This window comes from Microcaecilia unicolor, chromosome 6 (genome assembly GCF_901765095.1).
Source record: "Microcaecilia unicolor chromosome 6, aMicUni1.1, whole genome shotgun sequence".
NCBI lineage: Eukaryota > Metazoa > Chordata > Amphibia > Gymnophiona > Siphonopidae > Microcaecilia > Microcaecilia unicolor.
This window is the reverse complement of record NC_044036.1, coordinates 314,647,408-314,667,846: the sequence shown is the minus strand read 5'-3', so window position 1 is coordinate 314,667,846 and position 20,439 is coordinate 314,647,408. Positions and strand designations below refer to the sequence as shown.

Here is a 20,439-nt window from a genome sequence, read left to right as displayed (position 1 = left end):
TAGGTCAGGAGAGGATACCGTTGACCTGAGGCAGGAGGTTGTGGCCTCTGAAAGCTCACTGAAAAGTGTGACTAAATATTTCCTGGGGGAGGGGGGTAGAGAGAAAATTTTGTGCCCACCCACTTTGGGTTCAGGCCCACCCAAAATTGGCAGTCTGGCTACGCCACTGATATCCACAATGAATAGTCATGACATACATTTGCATACAATACGCAACCCTATCTCATGCATACCAATTGTGGGTATCCTGAAAACCTGATTGGTTTGGTGTTCCCCTAGGACTAGGTTGAGAACTGATTGGGAGCTGCTGGTCAACGTTCAGGGTGGACACTGCTTAGTAGATGCTAAACCTTGTGTAATCTGGGGTTCATGAGATCAAGGCTAGGGGGAGGTGGTAAAAGCCATGTTGCCACTTTATTTTTTCTCATCTCATCCTTCTCTCCAGTTTTCATTCTTACTTTCTGGAGTGCTGTCGAACTTGTTCCAGTTCATAGACTGTATATGGCCGGCTGGAGCGATGACCCGGTAATCCTGGTACATTGGGTATTGTCAAGATTTGCCTTTTAAAAAAATACAAAGGAGAAAAAGGTTGACGATGACATCTTTCAAATATATCCATCCCTTCACACCCCGGCTCTGAGGCTTCTTTCTAGCCAGGAATCAGTGCCAGATGGGGGTTTCCAGCTGGCCCTGACTCCTTTGGCTTATAAGAATCCTGGCGGTGATGCTGCCCAATGCTACCAGGGCCAGTGTTAGACGTGCTGGGACCCAGGGCAGAAATGTGCAATGGGGGTTCAAAACCTGTCAGCAGGTTGTGCTGCCTTCACTTCTGTACCAACTAATAAGAATAGATTATTACCAAATTCTATTTTATTACAAAAATAATAATAGTCAGTTACATAAAACCACCTTTTACATCATCCTCCACATGGATCACACAATACCACACCTTAATGTTAACCCAGTCTTCCCAACTGATTGTTCATAATCCAATAATATCATTGTTATTTTGGTCCACAAACCGTAATCTTGGGAAGACTATACGACCACTTATAAAGTAAGTAATCTCTTCAGAGTGATGAATAAATCCTCAATGTCCTGTATTATATGAATTCATAAACCAACCACAAATCAACTTGTGGATATTTAAAGGGTCCTTTAACCAAACAAATACTTAGCAGTTGCAGTCCACATAATCCCGATGTAGCCCATAAATATCGTCAAACTGAAGATTCTTTTCTTTATTTTTTCTTCTTTCCTAATTAACAGCTCTACACAAGACTGTGTTTTGCCAAAAGACACCTTTTACAAGTAGCTTTGATTCACCAACATCATCACATTTTCAGCGCATTCTCATGGATGGGGAACTAACTCGGGTTTAACTGCCAAAAAAGCTACTTGCAAAAGTTGGCATTTGAACGGCTCCTGAAGATGTCTTTTGGCGAAACACAGTCTTGTGTAGAGCTGTTAATTAGGAAAGAAGAAAAAATAAAGAAAAGAATCTTCAGTTTGACGATATTTATGGGCTACATCGGGATTATGTGGACTGCAACTGCTAAGTATTTGTTTGGTTAAAGGACCCTTTAAATATCCACGAGTTGATTCGTGGTTGGTTTATGAATTCATATAATACAGGACATTGAGGATTTATTCATCACTCTGAAGAGATTACTTACTTTATAAGTGGTCGTATAGTCTTCCCAAGATTACGGTTTGTGGACCAAAATAACAATGATATTATTGGATTACTAGTAAAAAAGGCCCATTTCTGACACAAATGAAACGGGCGCTAGCAAGGTTTTCCTCGGAGTGTGTAAGTTTGAGAGAGTGTATGTGAGAGTGACTGTGAGAGAGTGAGTCTGGGTGCGAGTGTGTCTGTGAGAGAGAGAGAGTGTGTGTGTGTGTGTGTGTGTGTGAGAATGAGAGTGTGTGCAAGTGCGTATGTGAGACACAGTGTGAGAGTGTGTTTCACACAGATACAGTGTGTGCAAGAGAAAGAGAGTGTGTGAGACACAGACTCTCTGTGAGACTGAGTTTATGAGACCAAGTGTGTGAGTGACTGTGTGACACATAGAGAGTGAATGTGATACAGTGTGAGACATAGAGTGTGTGAGAGACAGGGTGTGAGAGTGAGAGAGAGAAAGACATTGACTGTGAGAGAGAGAGAGAGAGAGAGAGAGTGTGTGTGTGACAGAGATACCTCCCCCCCCCTCTCTGGTGTCAGGCCCCCCCTCCCTCCCTCTCTCTGGTGTCAGCCTCCCCCCCCCCCCCCCTCTCTCTGGTGTCTGAGCATTACTGTGCAGGACACTGAGCTCTGGCTGTGCTTCAAGGAACTGACCAATCCTATTTAATAGAATGCACCTCCAACATTCTGAAGCCGAGAAACCTCGTGTGGTTGGTCACTTCTGCTTGTGACGAACCCGGAAGTACGTGATGTCAATTCAGGAGATGGATACAGAGAGCAGAAATGCCTCAGCCATGCAGTCAGCTTCAGAACGTTGGAGGTGCGTTTTATTATATAGGATGAACAATCAGTTGGGAAGACTGGATCAACATTAAGGTGTGGTATTGTGTGATCTATGTGGAGGATGATGTAAAAGGTGGTTTTATGTAACTGACTATTATTATTTTTGTAATAAAATAGAGTTTGGTAATAATCTATTCTTATTAGTTGGTATAGTTTAGATTTGAAGAATAGTAGTATTGATAAATTCTCTAATTTAGTTAGCTTTTTTCCTGCCTTCAGTTCTGGGCAGGCTTGGAATCCCTTCTGGCATGAGGACCCAGGGCAAGCACCTTGCTTGCACCCCCTCTAACACTGGCCCTGCACCAGTGGCGTAGTCACAGGTGGGCCTGGGTGGGCCGGGGCCCATCCACTTAGGGCTCAGGCCCACCCAACAGCAGCACATATTTAGTGCTAGCTAGTGGGGACCCCAAGCTTCACCAGCTGAAGACCTCCCCCTGATGGTGCTGAAAACACTGCTCTCCACTTCCTAAGAAGCTGATACTGGCCTCATTGCATTGGGGGGGGGGGGGGGGGGGGGGAGAACACTTGGTGCCCACCCACTTTTTGACTAGGCCTACCCAAAATCTGCCGCCAGCTGAGATATATTTTTGAGTTGGTGGGGGAGGGGGTAGAACACTTGGTGCCCACCCACTTCTTGTCTAGGCCCACCCAAAATCTGCTGTCTAGCTACGCCCTTGCCCTGCACACTACAGAGTGCTAAAAATCACAATGGACCATGTGTGATTGCTGCCCGTACCCCAGGTTTTACTTTGGCTACAGTGCTGCGACTGTAACCTGTGCATCCACTGCTCCCTGATTCACACTATCCAAGCAGTGCAGGTAAAGTTACATGGCCTGCTGCTATGTGAGGACATTTTAGGATCTCTGGAGTGGGTCGAGTGAAACCTATTGGTCTGATTTTGAGCCGGTTCAGTCATCACACTCATTTCAGTGTCAGCACAGCACCGGCACTTAAATAAATGTATATATTTAGCACCGTTATCTGTGAAAGTAACAGCACTGGACACGTGCACAGGACTAAGCAAAGCAGATACTGTAACCTTCAGCAGGAAGAATTTGCAACGCCACCTCCTTTCTTCCCTGACCGAATTATATGGACAATTTCTGGCCATTTAGCAATATAAATTGCCTGATAGTGTCTATATAATTTCTAAAAAAAAAACAAAAACATACACATATTATTTTATTTATTTATTAGGATTTATTTACCGCCTTTTTGAAGAAATTCGCTCAAGGCGGAGTACAGTAAGAATAAAGCAAACATGAGCAAAAATATTCAAATAACAGTACAAAGTATGGCATTTTATACTACTTACAATGTCAAGACAATATGTAATAGAGCATTTTAATTGATAGTGAAGGGTATGAGCTAAGATGGAACATATACCGTATTTTTCGGACTATAAGACGCACTTTTTCCCCCCAAATTTGGGAGGAAAATGGGGGGTGCGTCTTATAGTCCGAAGGTAGACTTCTCCCTACTCACGCGATCTTCCCTGGTGGTCTAGTGACGTCGGGGCAGGAAAGAGCCTCCTCTTTCCTGCCCAGCGCGCTGCTCTCCATCCTCCTGTATGCAGCCTGACGGTCTCGGCGAGATTCAAAATGGCCGCCGAGACTTCAATTCTCGGTGGCCATTTTGAATCTCGCCGAGACCGTCAGGCAGCAATGCATACAGGAGGATGGAGAGCAGCGCGCTGGGCAGGAAAGAGGGGGCTCTTTCCTGCCCCGACGTCACTAGACCACCAGGGAAGATCGCGTGAGTAGGGAGAAGTGGTGACAGGGCCGGGGGGAGGGCGGGATTCGGACAAGACGCACCGGAGCACCTAGGTTTTAGAGTTGGGAAAAAGGAAAAAATTTTTTTTCCTATTTCCCTCCTCTAAAACCTAGGTGCGTCTTATGGTCCGAAAAATACGGTAGATAGGTAAGAGAGTAAGAGGAGTTAGAAAATAAGGTGAGTAATTTAGGGCCCCTTGTAGCAAGCTGCGGCAAAAATGGGCCGGCGGTGGCATCAGCGCGTGTTTTACACACGCACCGAGGCTCCCTTTTACCGCAGCTGGTCTCGCTTTCCTGTAGGAAGTGTCCGGGCAGCAAGTACCCCGCTAACCCAGGGGTAACCGGGCAATGCACTGCACTACCCAATAACCGCTGGGTACAGACCGGCGCTTCAAAAATAAATAAATGTTTGTAGCGCCGGAAATGACATCACGGTAGGGGTGGGAAGTACCACCGGGCTGCTGTGGTAGCCTGGCGGTACTTTTGTTATAGCAAACGGTAAGCCCTTGTTGGGCTTACCACCGCTTAGTAAAAGGAGCCTTTAAAGAAAGTTGCACATGAGGTCAGAGAGACGGTTAACATATAGATAGGTAAGAGAGTAAGAGAACAAGGTGACTAATTTAAAGAAAGGGGAGTTATAGGTTTGCCACCTGCCAACAATCTCATAACTCCCTTTCAGTATCTGCTCACAGGTTTTGACTCTGGTGAGGTTGCCAACTCTCCATGAGGCTGTAAGATCGCCACAGAAAATCTCACGATAAAGAAGACACAAGCACCAAACCTTAGATTTTACGTTTGAAAAATGTCCTCAGGAATTTAACGGAACACTTCTTTACTTTATTCCTAAGCAAATGCAGTGATCATGTGGCAAAGCTCGGTGGGCTGGCAGCCAGGTGGTATTTACGTAGCCTGTATCAAAGGCCTCCTGTAGGAAATCTCCAGCTTTCAAACTGCCTACAGAGACAGGCAATGATACACTCCCCTGTGGAAGGAATTTCTCTTACCCTGCAAGCAGAGCGATACTTCAGAAATGGTCCTCATCCTGGAACCCTGTGCATGCTGCCAACTTAGCAGGCATCCAGAGTCAGACTCGTCCCACCCACCAAATCATGGGACCAAGCATTTCTAAAAAAAGGAAGCAGCCACTGGGTACTTACGGGCCAGGTACTGCCATATCCACAGGTCGGTCGCAGGAGATGCAGTGGAAGCGAGCAATCAGCTGCCTGGCAGGGAACAAACAGTGCAATTGGTATGGAAACCAGCGAGGGGGGCACTTATAGAGAGAAGAAAATATGGACCTACTGGATGGAATTTGGGAAGAAGTGTGATGGATGAAGTTTTATTTGAAATGTCCGTATTTGGATCTGCTGTGCGGTGAGTGATGTGTTTTGCTTTTCTATTGTTAATGGCATTCTGTTCAATCTTTATTATTTTATGTAAACCACGCTGACTTGTCTGACAAATAGAGTGGTATATCAAATATTTTAAAAGTATCCGAAACCACCACATCCCATCTCTACATGGGCATAGGGAGGGGGCCCTATGCCCATGGTGTGGCACACTGGCCTTTCACCCTTCTTCTTGTGTGGTGAATGGCAGTGCACCTGTGTTACACCCCTGGATATGTGAAGCTGTACATGCACTGGGCAGTGGCGTACCAAGGGGGGGCGGTCCGCCCCGGGTGCACGCCGCTGGGGGGGGGGGGGGTGCCACGCGCCTGTTGGCTCCGAGTCCGCTCGTTCCCTCCCTGCTGCTCCCTCTGTGCAGAACAGGTTACTTCCTGTTCCGGGGCAGAGGGAGCAGCAGGGAACGAGCGGACTCGGAGCCAACAGGCACGCAGCACCCCCCCCCAGCAGGTAAAAATGCACCCGGGGGGGGGGGTCACGCTGCACCCGGGGGGGTGTAATTTCGCCAGGGGGGGGGGGGGGGGCGCATCGGCGATCTGCCCCGGGTGTCAGCCAGCCTAGGAACACCACTGGTACTGGGGATGTCTGTGTCCCTGTGTGTTATACCCCAGGTATGTGAAATTGTACACGGGTGTGTGTTACACCCCGGATATGTGAAGCTGTACATGCACTGGGCAGTGGTGTACCAAGGGGGGGCGGTGGGGGCGGTCCGCCCCGGGTGCACGCCGCTGGGGGGGGGGGGGGTGCCACGCGCCTGTTGGCTCCGAGTCCGCTTGTTCCCTCCCTGCTGCTCCCTCTGTGCGGAACAGGTTACTTCCTGTTCCGGGGCAGAGGGAGCAGCAGGGAACGAGCGGACTCGGAGCCGACAGGCGCGCAGCACCCCCCCCCCCCCCAGCAGGTAAAAAGGCACCGGGGGGGGGGGGTCACGCTGCACCCGGGGGGGTGTAATTTCGCCGGGGGGGGGGGGGTCGCGCTGCACCCGGGGGGGGGGGGGGGGCGCATCGGCGATCCGCCCCGGGCGTCAGCCAGCCTAGGAACACCACTGGCACTGGGGATGTCTGTGTCCCTGTGTGTTATACCCCAGGTATGTGAAATTGTACACGCACTGGGGTGTGTGTTATACCCCCAAGTACGTGAAGGTCTACATGAATCGGGGGTGCCTGTGTGTCTGTGAGAGTAAAGGTGTGTTAGACTCCGAGTACGTGACGTTGCACATGCATTGGGAGTTTCTGTGTGCCTGTGACAGTGCAGCCATATTATATCCCAGGTATGTGAAGGTCTACATGCATCAGGGGTGTCTGTGTCCCTGTGTGTTACACGGCTGGGTATGTGAAAGTGTAAGTGCACTGGAGGTTTCAGTGTGCCTGTGACAATATTTGCATATTGTATACTGTCGGAAAACGAAGATATGAATGCAGTAGTGATTTTTGTGCCAGCTTTTAACATTTGCTTCCTTTTCCCCATTGTAGCTTGAGAAGAAGGTGGCCCCAACCTAGTACCTTTTTTTTAAAACAGATAATTACCACTGCACACATGTGCCAGGGTTTCTGTGTGTCTGATGGAAGTGCATTTCTTCCATTATTTGATTTATCTCCAGCCCTGTTATCAAGGTTCTGTGTACCCTGAGCGCTACTGCCCTCTGTTGGCTGCCAAATGTAACTTTTGCATTGCTACCCATTCACCGCTTCCTCATAAACCATTGACAAAGTTGTGCAGCAAAAGTGCTATTAATGGATTATATTGTGTGTGTTAACATCAGTAAGAAAGACAATAAACAATATAATACAATACAGATGCTTATTTTCTGCTTCTTACCTTTACTGAGGATTACAATAAATGAAGAAAACAAATCTAGCCAATATCTAGAGCAGGGGTGGGAAAGGGAAACCACGATCCTTGAGGGCCACAACCCAGTCTGGTTTTCACGATTTCCACAATGAATATGCACGAGATCTATTTGCTTACAATGAAGGCCATAAAAACAACGCAAGATCTAACCATCTTCCGAAGACTACTGAAAACAGATCTTTTCAAGAGGGCATACCTTAAGCACAGTGGCGTAGGAAGGGGGGGGCGGTGGGGCGGTCCGCCCCGGGTGCACGCCGCTGGGGGGTGTCGGCGCCTCACTGGTTCCTTGCTCTCTCTCCCCCGGAAGAGCAGGAAGGACTGAGAAGACGTCGGCTGGCGGGGAGTGGGATCCCCCGCCAGCAAAAGTAAAGGTAGGTGGGGGCGGGTTCGCCAGGAGGGGGGTCCGGGGGTGAATCTGGCCCCACGTAGCTACGCCACTGATATATATATATATATATATATATATATATATATATATATACACCATGATCTATTCCATATATGTTATGCTCCATGTTTGCTACCATGTATGTAAGCACCTTAACGCAATACCATTTGTAACTCTGCTACCCGTAAATGGCAATCGCCATTACGGCAAATGTAAGCCACATTGAGCCTGCAAATTGGTGGGAAAATGTGGGATACAAGGGTTGTGGCCCTTGAGGATTGCGGTTGCCTACCCCTGTTCTAGAGAGTTAGAATTCATATTAAAAAAAAATTACAGTTTTTATCAGAAAACACAAACAAAAAAAAAACCCCTCGCATCTTGAATAATGTGTGCAATTCTGGTCATCGCGTCACAAAAAAGATATACTGGAAAAGGGCAATGGAAATGATAAAAGGGATGGCATGACTTCTCTATGAGGAAAGGCCAAAGCGGCTAGGGCTCTTCAGCTTGAAGAAAAGACGGCTGAGGGGAAATATGATAGTGGTCTATAAAATAATGAGTGGAGTGGAACGGGTGAGTCGCTTGTTTACTCTTTCCCAAAATACTAGGACTAGAGGGCATGTAATGAAGCTACAAAGTAGTAAATTTAAAACGAATCAGAGAAAATGTTTCTTCACTCAACGTGTAATTAAACTCTGGAATTTGTTGCCAGAGAATGTGGTAAAAACAGTTAGCTTAGCGGGGTTTTAAAAAGGTTTGGCTAGCTTCTTAAAGGAAAAGTTCATAGACCATTACTAAAATGAACTTGGGGAAAAATCCACTGCTTATTTCTAGGATAAGCAGCATAAAATGTATTGTACTTTTTTGGGATCTTGTCAGGCACTTGTGACCAGGATTGACCACTGTTGGAAACAAGATGCTGGGCTTGATGGACCTTCGGTCTGTCCCAGTATAGCAATACTTATGTTCTTAAATATCTCCTGATGACGACAGGTTTGAAAGTGGGACTCGTTTGTACATGGTACAACACATACTGTAGTCCGTGATGCCTAGGTTTTTTGTTTTGCTTTTTATATCATCAGCAGCGGCCTCCCACCTGCCTCCGGAGTTGTGTGAATGCTTCTTTGGCAACTTTGTAAGACAATTCCAGAGGTAGATTCACTTACATGTGCACCGATAGTAAGAGGTTTCAAGGTCTTTGTTCCCCGTCTACCACGTACTACTGGTACTCTACTGTACTGAGGACTTGAGGGCTATTGGGTAAATTTACTAAATGGCCCCCAAATTTAGGTAACCAATCAAATATAAGATATCTACATATGTCAATGTGATATGTACTCTTATCGGAGGAAAAGCCTCAAGTAACCGCTGGGACACTCCTTTGTTAATATGTTAATCAACTTTAGGGAGGCCCACGCACTCATCAGTGGCACAAAAACCTCCTATCTTTATTATTATATCTTTTTTGTATAGCTCTTTAAAGTAAATTTGAAAAGAGACTTAGCTTTCCAGCCATCCAGTCGTTTGTTGAAACTCTATCAACTACCCATGGCCCGACTTTGGCCAAGGTTTCGATTCCTGCTTCAGGGTACCGCGGTCTCCAACTGGTGTTGTCTTAGCTGGATCCGTACTCTTGCAGTGTCCCAGCGGTTACTTGAGGTTTTTCGTCCGATAAGAGTACATATCACATTGACATATGTAGATATCTTATATTTGGTTGGTTATTAGAACAGAAGTGATATTCTACAAGCTTCAGTACAATATTTAGATTTAACCCAAAATTTAGGTGCCAGGGTGATGCACGCTTAGGGCCAGATTCTATAGAAGGCCCCTAAAAAATCCGTGCTGTAAACATTTCCGCCTAAGCGTATTCTATAAGCAGCACCTAGATTTAGGCGCGATATATAGAATATGCGTAGTTGATATCCCAGCGCCTAAAACTACGTGTCTTCATTTACACCAAAGAAAACGTGGCCTAAATCCCTGTGCGTAGATTTACGTGCACTGGGCCCATGTTCTATAACTACACACGTAAATTTAGGAACACCCAAGAAATGCCCATTTCCCTGCCTATGACCATGCCCCTTTTGAACTGCACGAATTAGAAGTTAGGCGCATTACGGAATGCGCATAGCGAGTTCTGCACATAAATGCTAATTAGTGCTCATTATTGCTTGCTAAGTGCTGTTATCAGCGCTCATTAGCTTGTTAAGCCAATTGACTTATGTGCGTTGTTGTGGAATGCGCTTAGATTTTGGCGCAGAACACTAGGCGTGAGATATAGAATCTGGGGGTGTGAATTCTGTAATGGCGGTTCCATGTGGAACCGCCATTATAGAATATTAGCTTAAGTCTGCAGTTTTGCACCTAACTTTAGGCGTGCCTCTTACACCATACCAAAGTTCTGGTGTAAATGGTCACATCTAATGTTTAGCAGTTAGGCATGTAACCCCTAGTATTCTATAACCTGTGCCATGCCCTTTAGTAGTTGCATGCAAAATAAATTGCACGTGAAGCTTCTAGAATAGTAAGGTCAGTTGCACATACAACTGCCAAATGGAGTGGAGGAGTGGCCTAGTGGTTAGAGCACTGGAACATGGAATGTTGCTGCTATTTGAGATTCCGTTGCTACTATTTGAGATTCTACATGGAATGTTGCTAGTGGAGGAGTGGCCTAGTGGTTAGAGCACTGGTCTTGCAATCTAGAGGTGGCTGGTTCAAATCCCACTGCTGCTCCTTGTGATCTTGGGCAAGTCACTTAACCCTCCATTGCCTCAGGTACAAACTTAGATTGTGAGCCCTCCTGGGACAGAGAAATATCCAGAGTACCTGAATGTAACTCACCTTGAGCTACTACTGAAAGAAGGTGTGAGCAAAATCTAAATAAATAAATGGGGCTAATTAACACCAATTTAAACTAATAATACTCAAGTCCAAAGATGGCAATATCCACAGAATAAGAATAATTTCCAAAGGTGAGGGGGGATGGGGTGAGTTGTGAGATGCTGCTGTGCCTCCCGCCTTCAGACAAGACTTATTATATGTCCTAATTTTTTCTTTCTCTGAAGACTTTGCTATTTGAATGAGAGTGATGAGGAGGGGCAAGTAGCCAACAAAACAATATGAGAGGATGGCAACAGTGTATAAAATCAGAAATTATTTGCCCTCTCTGGTTCCCCAACTGTGCTTCCTGACGTGCTGCTCCTTGGCCTATCCCTGCTCCTTCCTGGCCTTGGTGAGCTTACTTTCTAATGCCAGCAGCATCGTCTAACTCGTAGGTAGGCGATCGCATCCTTCAGCTGCTTACGAATAGACTTCCAGCGATCCTCCAGCTGCTTCCTGAATGGGTCCAGTTCCATGCGGTCCAACTGGAAGACACAAGGGAGAGAATAGGAGCGAGGTCATATGTCTACTGAGGCAGCAACAAGGAGGCTGGGAATGACCTGGTGGATGAATAGCAGTGGTGAAACCAGGAAACCTATCAGAATGTAACCTCACCTCCTGTCCCCTCCTTTCCTCCACCTGTGTCCATGATAGTCATGTGGTGCAGCTGACTGATCTCTGAAGATGCCTCTCATTTGTCCCCAGCCATTGCCATAAAAATGATAATTAGATACAAGAAAAATATTGTGGAGAAAACTGGTGTCCTACCCTATGAATAAGAGACTAGAGGACTCTCACAGCTATGGCGTGGAGGATAGGAGTCACTGCCACAATGAAGGCTAATTGTTGTTCTCTGAAGCTAGAATGTTGAGTCACATTGATGTACCCAGTCACACAAAGCTACTTTCCAGGACTTGTACCATTCAGTAGTATTACCAAGTCTCTTCTCTCTGGTGTTGCCAAAGTTTGGAGAAAGTGCTACAAAAGTGTTTCTCAAACTTGTCTTGAGGCACACCTAAAGGTATAGTTTCAGGACATTTACAAAGAATATACATAAGATTGACATACACTGGAGACCCAATGCTTGTGAACTTATCTCATGCAACCTATTGCCTTGCTGTTTCTCTTGGAGACATTTCTGCGAGCTAGGCGTGCATCTGGTCACGTGACCCAGCAGTAGGAATCTATTAGACAAGCTTCATAATTCACTGTTTTGAAAACCAGTGATATATAAGACATCCTTGGATGCCAATAACCTAAATTCAAGGTCAGTCTCTCTTGGTGATAAAGAAGCGTTATGGCATTTATCTTAAATATTTATACAGGCAGCTTATAAGAGGCATGTCTTGCTCATGGTTGGGCAGTAGGTAGTATGTTCTATGGCACGTTATAACAGTCACTTCCTGCTGAAGGTTGGGCAGTAGGTAGGATGTTCCATGGCATTTTATAAGAGCCTCATTCTGGTCAAGGCTGGACATTTGGTAGTATGTTCCGTGCCTTGTGGTGCTTCTGTTCATAACATAAACTTCAGGTTGGCAAGGGAGATTATCAACAGTGCAACATATACCTTAGTCTCCATTTCATTGGAGATTTTGTCGACCACCTTTTGCCAGTCCTGCTCCTGTCCAGTCACTTTGTTCAGCAGTTCCTGGATCATCAAGTTCAGCTGCTCTGCGGTGGTATCAAACTGTGTGCGGCTCACTTTGCTTTCCAAGGCATTTTTAGTTGCTTTCTGAACATCGGCATTGGGGATGGGGTAGGGAGGGAAAGAGGAGAAAGAAGGGCAAACAGACCAAGAGTTTATATTTATATCATAGTTCATGTGAAGAAGACCACACATTCTGCACTCATCAGCTACAGAACATTCAAGAGCCTCCATTAGGAGCACCTGCACTCACTCTTCTTGCTGTTTTTGGGCTTGATATTAAGTTGGAATAGTCAACGTTTACAATAAAGTGCCAGTCAGGGTCGGTCTTAGGCAGGGGCAACAGGAGCGGTCGCACAGGGCCTCGCGCTTCTAGGGGCTCTGCATCCCTGACACGTCTCGGAACACCTCCCTGCTCCATGCCTTAATGTGCATCTGCGTTTCAGTAAGAGTGTGGCAGGCGGCAGCAACAATTTTCATATTCCATCGGCCACTGAACCCACAGCCTCCTCGCTGCTGTGTCCCGCCCTTGAGGAAGCAGGAAGTTACATCAAAAGGGGGCAGGAGTCAGACACAGCAGCGAGGAGGCTCTCTGGGTTCAGTGACCGATGAGATATGAAAATTGCTGCCGCTCTCTACTGAAACGTAGTGGATGAATGTTACGGTATGGAGTGAGTGGCTTTTATTTATTTTTTTTATAAATTTAACAAACCATGTGAGGTGGGACTAAGTAAGGAAAGGTATGTGGGGGGGGGGGGCAGGGAAAGAGGACCCCCCGCAATTGCTAAGGACAGCCCTGATGCCAATGTGTGATTTTATACATATATTTAGCTGCACCCTCCATTTAACTAGTGTTGCAGAATACATGTTATCAACAGTGTCCGTGATGGCGACTATACAGTTTAACAGCTAAATATTTTGGTTAAATGTATCCATATTACCATACGGGGACCATGTAAATTATCTAGAAGTAAAGTCTTGCTTACATATACTACTACGTATACTCCCATTACACTTTTTCACGAACTTTATTATAAATAACAATTTTTCCATGAAATAGATTCAATCCTCTATGCAGACTCTGGAACTCACTCGTACCAGCCTTTCACTTCATCATTCAACCCAACTACATAACATCTAAAGGCATGTGGCTTTTTTTGTGTGTATATGTATGTGTCACAGAGTTATTTTTTGTGTGTGTGTGTGTGTGTGAGGGTGCGGTGTGTGTGCAGGTTGTTGATGTGTGTCTTTTTTTGTTTTGATTTTTCCAGCGGTGGTTCTGTGCTCTCTGTGCTGCACAGATAATGAACCATTCTGCTGGGGAATGCTCCTCCCTTATTGTCACGTAGTTTCCTCTGATTGGTCCGTCTTACGTTGCCTAGTGTTGCCTGGGAACGGTGTTGTGATGGTCCTTTGTGTTTCAGAATGTTGAGGGTGTTTTTTCTGATTGGTCCGTCATGCGAGGGCGGGGCAGAGAGACATGGTCAGTGTTGTGGCTTCACCACCATGAATCCATGAACCCTTCAGGGAGTGACTGAGTGACTTCAGAATGTTGTCTTCAGAACGTTGAGGGTGAGTTTTATTATAGTAGATATGCCATTCTCCTGTCCCATACATCAGTTCAAAAAGTTTTTTCTCCCCCAGCAGTGAGTAATATAAAGCTCCAATAGAATCCAATAAACGGAATTCCTTCAACTACTACCACTCCGTAGTCAGTGTGATATCCTCACAAATTTGGATTTTAATGACCCAGCGCAGCTTAGCAAGGGCTTCCTGATGTCTGCATATATCATTCAGCCTTTAAATTCGTTCTGATTCCTCATTCGAGGAGCGATATATTTTGTGGAAAAATTGTTATTTATAATAAAGTTTGTGAAAAAGTGTAATAGGAGTATGCGTAGTAGTATATATAAATGTATCCATGCCAGCTGAGCCCATTACCCTCTCCAACACTTACCCTTATTAGGTGGTTAAAATCTGGCTGTTTATTGAGTTAAATCAGAGGACAAGGAACCAAGAGATCTCAAGTGAACTAAGTTCATCCAATTGAGATGATGAAAACGGATCCAGGAGTCTAAACAGATCACAGAGTAAATCCAGGGGAAGAACAAAATCAAGGTCAAGGACTTGGTTGTCCAACCGACCATGGAGTTAATGATGAAGTTCCGGCTATTCGTACAGGTCAAAGGTTTGAAATTACTCTGCATGCTATTTTTTTCAGTTTAATTCTCATTTGTATGAGCTGTACAGCCCACATATGGCATAGAGAAAGAGAAAAATAAAATTGGGCAGAATGAAACACATGAGTTTGCTAGATTACTAAACGTACAAAAATATACCCCCGATATTCAGCCAGAGGCAGTCAGCATTTTTGTAAACGCTTACCGTTGCTGACTGAATTAGTTCACAATATTCAGTGCCGGGCTATGTCTGGACACTGGAACTGAATATTGGGAGCTAAGTGTGGGTGAACAGGCTGCCGGAGCTTATGAGGGCCCAGCCGATATTTAGCTGGGCTTGCATAAGAGAGTTATGTAGGCCCCGGCTGAATATCAGCCGAGACCCCCACAACTAATTTTTTAAAAATATCCCCCACCTGGCCTAATACTCCCCTACCCATTGCTGTGATTTCCTAAGTCCCTCCCCTCCCCACTCCCTCCTGATGTCAAGGTAGGCTCCTCTGGGCCTACCTGTCTCCCTGTTGGTCCAGGGGGGGGGGGCTTTGGGGACAGGAACACAACCTCCCACTCCTGCCTCCTTATGGCTGCCTTTCAAAATGTCTGCTTTGACCTCTCACGGTACTTAGTGTAGTACTGCAAGCTGCTGTTCTAAAACACTGGTGAAACTTGAGACACACTAAGATGCACGACTCAAGTCCTTCTTCTACAACCTGTCTAAAATGGAACTACACGTGTTTTTTGTTTTCCTTATAATTATTTCTTGAAAGCCAATTGTCCCTGATCCTTGGGGGAGCATTGTGTGTCCTCAAATAATTTCCACAAAATGGCTTCCCACATGAGGCCTAGTATTTCCACATTTTATTACTCTATATGCTGAGCATTGCATTTTAATTTTTTATTCTTTGTCATTTGCATTTTACATAGTTTACATTTTGAGTATTTTACTTTAGTTTTATTGTATTTTAGTTTGACTTATGTCTTTTATTTATATATATATATATATAGGAACTGAGTTTGATTCCCAGCACAGGCAGCTCCTTGTGACTCTGGGCAAGTCACTTAACCCTCCATTGCCTGCCGCATTGAGCCTGCCATGAGTGGGAAAGCGCAGGGTACAAATGTAACAAAAATAAAATAAATAAATATATATATATATATATATATATATATATATATTTGTGTATATTCCAGTTGAAACCTGAACTGATCATTGGGAACCAGTGGGCTATAAATTTAAATAGTCAGATTTTAACCATATAAGAGGGCTGAAAATTAAGTATTTTCCACTTGCTAGCTTGCTTTGAATATCAGGCTTCAGAATGGCTGCTACTTTCAGAAAGAACGATCAGAGAGAAATGAGGAAAAATTGTTCCTGCTCATTCTGGTTCCAATCCCAAAATGGCTGTCGGAACCTCCCGCAACAGTCTTGGCAGCCATATTAGCCGAGGAACCGGTGGAGGCAAGAGCGACTGGGAATCACTTATGCCGGAAGAAGCCAATAGACCACCAGGAGATTTAAAATGTAGGCTCAGGTGGCCAGAGAGAGTATGGTGCTGCCACTAGACCGCCGGGTCATTTAAAAGCAGGCCCAGGGAGGGTTTTCGGGTGGTGGGAGGGCAAAGAGGCTGTGGTGGGGGAGGGGTGGCAGTGGCTGGCCCAGGAGATGGTCAGGTGGGCTGGGGGAGGGGCAGAGACAGATTGGGAGGGGGAAGTTTCAGTTTCAACCTGAAAATGAACTGGTAATTTTGGCCGAAACCCAAACCCAGATTTCAGGTCGGTTTTGGTGCTGAATCTGAAACCAAAATTTGGTCAGCCTGTAGTTCATACATCACAAAGGACCAGTGGCGTTCCTAGGCTGCCTGACACCCGGGGCGGATCACCGATGCGCCCACCCCCCCCGGCGAAATTACCCCCCCTGGCAAAATTACACCCTCCTCCCCTGGTGAAATTCCCCCCCCCCCCCACCGGTGAAATTACACCCTCCCCCCCGGGTGCATTTTTACCTGCTGGGGGGGGGGGGGGGGGTGCCGTGCGCCTGTTGGCCAAGTCCGCTCGTTCCCTCCCTGCTGCTCCCCCTGCCCCGGAACAGGAAGTAACCTGTTCCGCGCAGAGGGAGCAGCAGGGAGGGAACGAGCGGACTCGACCAACAGGCGCGCGGCACCCCCCCCCCAGAGGCGTGCACCCGGGGCGGACCGCCCCCACCACCCCCCCCCCTTGGTACGCCACTGCAAAGGACAACATTCCAAAACAGGTTAAAGTGTTTTCTTAGGGTAAAAGTGTCTCACCTCTGTTATGCGACTGAGAACTGCCTCCTTCAACGTGGCCAGAAGCCCATGTGTTGTTCAACAGAGCACGGACTTCTAGGTACATTGAAAAGATGTTCCTGGGGGGTGGGGGGGGGGGGGGTGGAGTGGGGAAGTACACCTGTAGATGGCCTATCCAAATGTTTGCACACCAAATAAGAGGGAATAAATGATACAGCATCAAACAATAAAACAAAGAAGGGAAGTTGACCACAAGATGAGACAATAATTTGCTTTCCTTGTCCCATCTTGCCAGATCTTTGCACAGACGTTTCCAGCCCAATGCCAGCAGGTGCAAATTACCCAGTAAGTTTCAAAGCAAAAGGCACATATGTAAAAGGTCATTTAAAAGCAGGCCCAGGGAGGGTTTTCGGGTGGTGGGAGGGCAAAGAGGCTGTGGTGGGGGAGGGGTGGCAGTGGCTGGCCCAGGAGACCGTCAGGTGGGCTGGGGGAGGGGCAGAGACAGATTGGGAGGGGGAAGTTTCAGTTTCAACCTGAAAATGAACTGGTAATTTTGGCCGAAACCCAAACCCGGGTTTCAGGTCGGTTTTGGTGCCGAATCTGAAACCGAAATTCGGTCAGCCTCTAGTTCATACATCTCAAAGGACCAGTGGCGCTCCTAGGCTGCCTGACACCCGGGGCGGATCGCCGATGCGCCCCCCCCCCCCGGGTGCAGCGTGACCCCCCCGGTGCATTTTTACGTGCTGGGGGGGTGCTGTGCGCCTGTCGGCTTCGCTCGTTCCATGCTCCCTCTGCCCCGGAACAGGAAGTAACCTGTTCCGGGGCAGAGGGAGCACAGAACGAGCGGAGCCGACAGGCGCGTGGCACCCCCCCAGTGACGTACACCCGGGGCAGACCGCCCCACCGCCCCCCCCCTTGGTACGCCACTGCCTGTCCCACAAGTGATTGGGTCTCTCCCTCTCTCGTCTGCATACCATATAGTCTCTCAAACATCCCCCCTCCACCCGCATAACTTTTAAATAGCAGATTTTTACCGGCAGCAAGAAGCAACTAATACACACTGCTCATATTGGCCCTACAGCCTTCCCTCTGATGAAACTTGCTGTTTCCACATAGGCAGGAATACATCAGAGATGAAGGCTGTGAGGGCAGTGTGAACAGTATGTATCAGTGGCTGCTCGTTGCAGGCGAAGATCTGCTATTTCCAAGGTATGCAAGAGGGACAGTGGTTGGGAGTTTTTAGCTGATGGAGCTTAGGGATCCCTGCCAGCCACATCATAGGCCTGCTGCTACTGGGTGGGCCTGAGCCCAAAGTGGGTGGGCCTTGGCCCGCCCTTGGCTACACCACTGACATGTAGGGTTTGAGGCAGTTCTACACCAGGGCATTTCCATTTAGGCACCCGAATCACGTGGGTAGAGAGTTTATTCTATAAGGACACTTGTGCTCTTTCTTGTCCTTATAGAACGCAAGCGTAAGCTGGCATCAGCGCACTTAAATAATGGTACACACATTTATGACAGTTGTACGGCTCAAATAATGTTAACGCCTAAATGCGCCATTTACCCGCCATGTGCCGCTCCATTTCATTCGAATTCTTTTCCTCTCATCATTTGTGCCAAATCTTCTTTCAAAAATTTTAAGACTGCTATAAAAATCCAGATTTCTAACCAAGCCTTTAACGTTCCCTGACTTGCGGCTTTTCTTCCTCTTCCCTCCCTTCCTATTTCACCTTCTCCCTTTTTGTCATCTACCGTGTTTCCCCGAAAATAAGACACTGTCTTATATTAATTTTTGCCCCCAAAAATGTGCTAGGTCTTATTTTCAGGGGCTGTCTTATTTTGGGGGAAACATCGGGGTTGGCCCGCCCGCCCTCCGTCGCTCCCGGAACTAACCTTAAATGCCTCCTTTCACCTTCGCAGCAAGCAGCAGCAGGGCAGGCCACTCCTTCCTTCCGTGTCCCGCCCTCGCCTGACTTAACATTCGCGAGGGCGGGGCACGGAAGGAAGGAGAGGTCTGCCCTGCTGCTACTTGCTGCGAAGGTGAAAGGAGGCGTTTAAGGTTAGTTCCGGAGTGATGGAGGGTGGGTGGAGGGGGGGGGGGCGGTGACCTTGGGTGGGGGGGCGGCCTTGTCCGGCTCTCGGCGGCCCTGCTTTCAAACAAAAATTTGCTAGGTCTTACTTTCGGGGGAGGCCTTATATCTACCAATTCAGGAAAACCTCTACTAGGTCTTATTTTCGGGGGATGTCTTACTTTCGGGGAAACAGGGTATGCCCCTCCCTATTCGCTGCTGTTTAGTCTTAGCTTGCCATGTGTGTGTGTGTATGATATAATTTTTCCTATCTCATATTGTAGTTCCCCTTCTACCTGTTTATGTACCTTTAGTTTTGTCAACTGCTCAGGTCGGCAAGTTAGGTTGCGCGGTATAGTAAATTCTAATAAACTATAGACTTCTATAAGTTGCGCATATAACTGTCAGCCCCGCCTATGTCCTGCCCTCCAACAATCAGGGCCGGTCTAAGGCAAGATGCCGCCCGAGGCGGAGCTAGGATGCCAACCCCCCCCCCCCCCCCCGGCTGAGATGCCGCCCCCTTTCCTACCTCCAGCCCGTTTGCGGTGTTACCCTGCTGCAGGCAGTTGCCTCTTTCCTTTACTGCGGCTGCCTGAACCTCTGACGACACAGTAAGTTACATCAGAGAGGCGGCCGCAGTAAAGGGAAGAGGTGGGTGCTGACAGCAGGGCAGTGTATAGGAATTGCTGCCGAATACCACGAAGGGGAGATGCCGGGTGCTGGAAGCAGGGCAGCGCATGCATGGGAATCGCTGCCGCTGCTGGGTAACATCACTCCTGAAGAGTGCCGCCTGAGGCCCCCGCCTCAGGTGGCCTAATGATGGGGCCCAGTGGCATCGCGAGGGCAGCTGACACCTGGGGCGGGTCACTGCTGCGCGCACCCCCCGGGTGCAGCGCGACACACCCTCCCCCCTCCTTAGCGCAACCCCCCCCCCCCCCCCCCGCGAGAACATACCTGGAAGGCGGTGAGGGGCGGGCGGGAGAGCCAATCCACCGAGTGCACGCCGCTGGGGGGTGGCGGCGCCTCGCTGGTTCCTTGCTCTCTGTGCCCCGGAACAGGAAGTAACCTGTTCCGGAGCAGAGAGAGCAAGGAACCAGCGAGGCGCCAACACCCCCCAGCGGCGTGCACATGGGGCGGACCACCCCCCCCTTCCTACGCCACTGGTCGGGCCACCCCTGTCATTTTAGTGTGCAATTATAGAACAGCAGTGGTTCCCAAACCTGGCCCTGGAGGCCCCCCCAGCCAGTCAGGTTTTCAGGATACCCGCAATGACTATTAATGAGAGAGATTTGCATACACTGCCTCCACTCCATGCAAATCTCTCTCATGAATATTCATTGTGGATATCCTGAAAACCTGACTGGCTGGGAGGGCCTCCAGAACCAGGTTTGGGAACTACTGACTTAAGGGTTGCTTTTGCCATTTACCTCTAGCCACCAGAGAGTCTGTAAGGCAG

At 47.6% G+C, this 20,439-nt stretch overlaps 1 protein-coding gene across 1 annotated transcript in view; it reads right to left on the bottom strand.

Moving 5' to 3' along the window:
* The window catches only part of QRICH2 (glutamine rich 2), a 148,096-nt gene that overhangs the window by 27,220 nt on the left and 100,437 nt on the right, over positions 1 to 20,439 (bottom strand). The window contains 5 exon segments of the mRNA XM_030208204.1: positions 459 to 560; positions 5,458 to 5,523; positions 11,188 to 11,231; positions 11,233 to 11,310; positions 12,393 to 12,557. Coding sequence (XP_030064064.1) covers positions 459 to 560; positions 5,458 to 5,523; positions 11,188 to 11,231; positions 11,233 to 11,310; positions 12,393 to 12,557 — 455 coding nt within the window.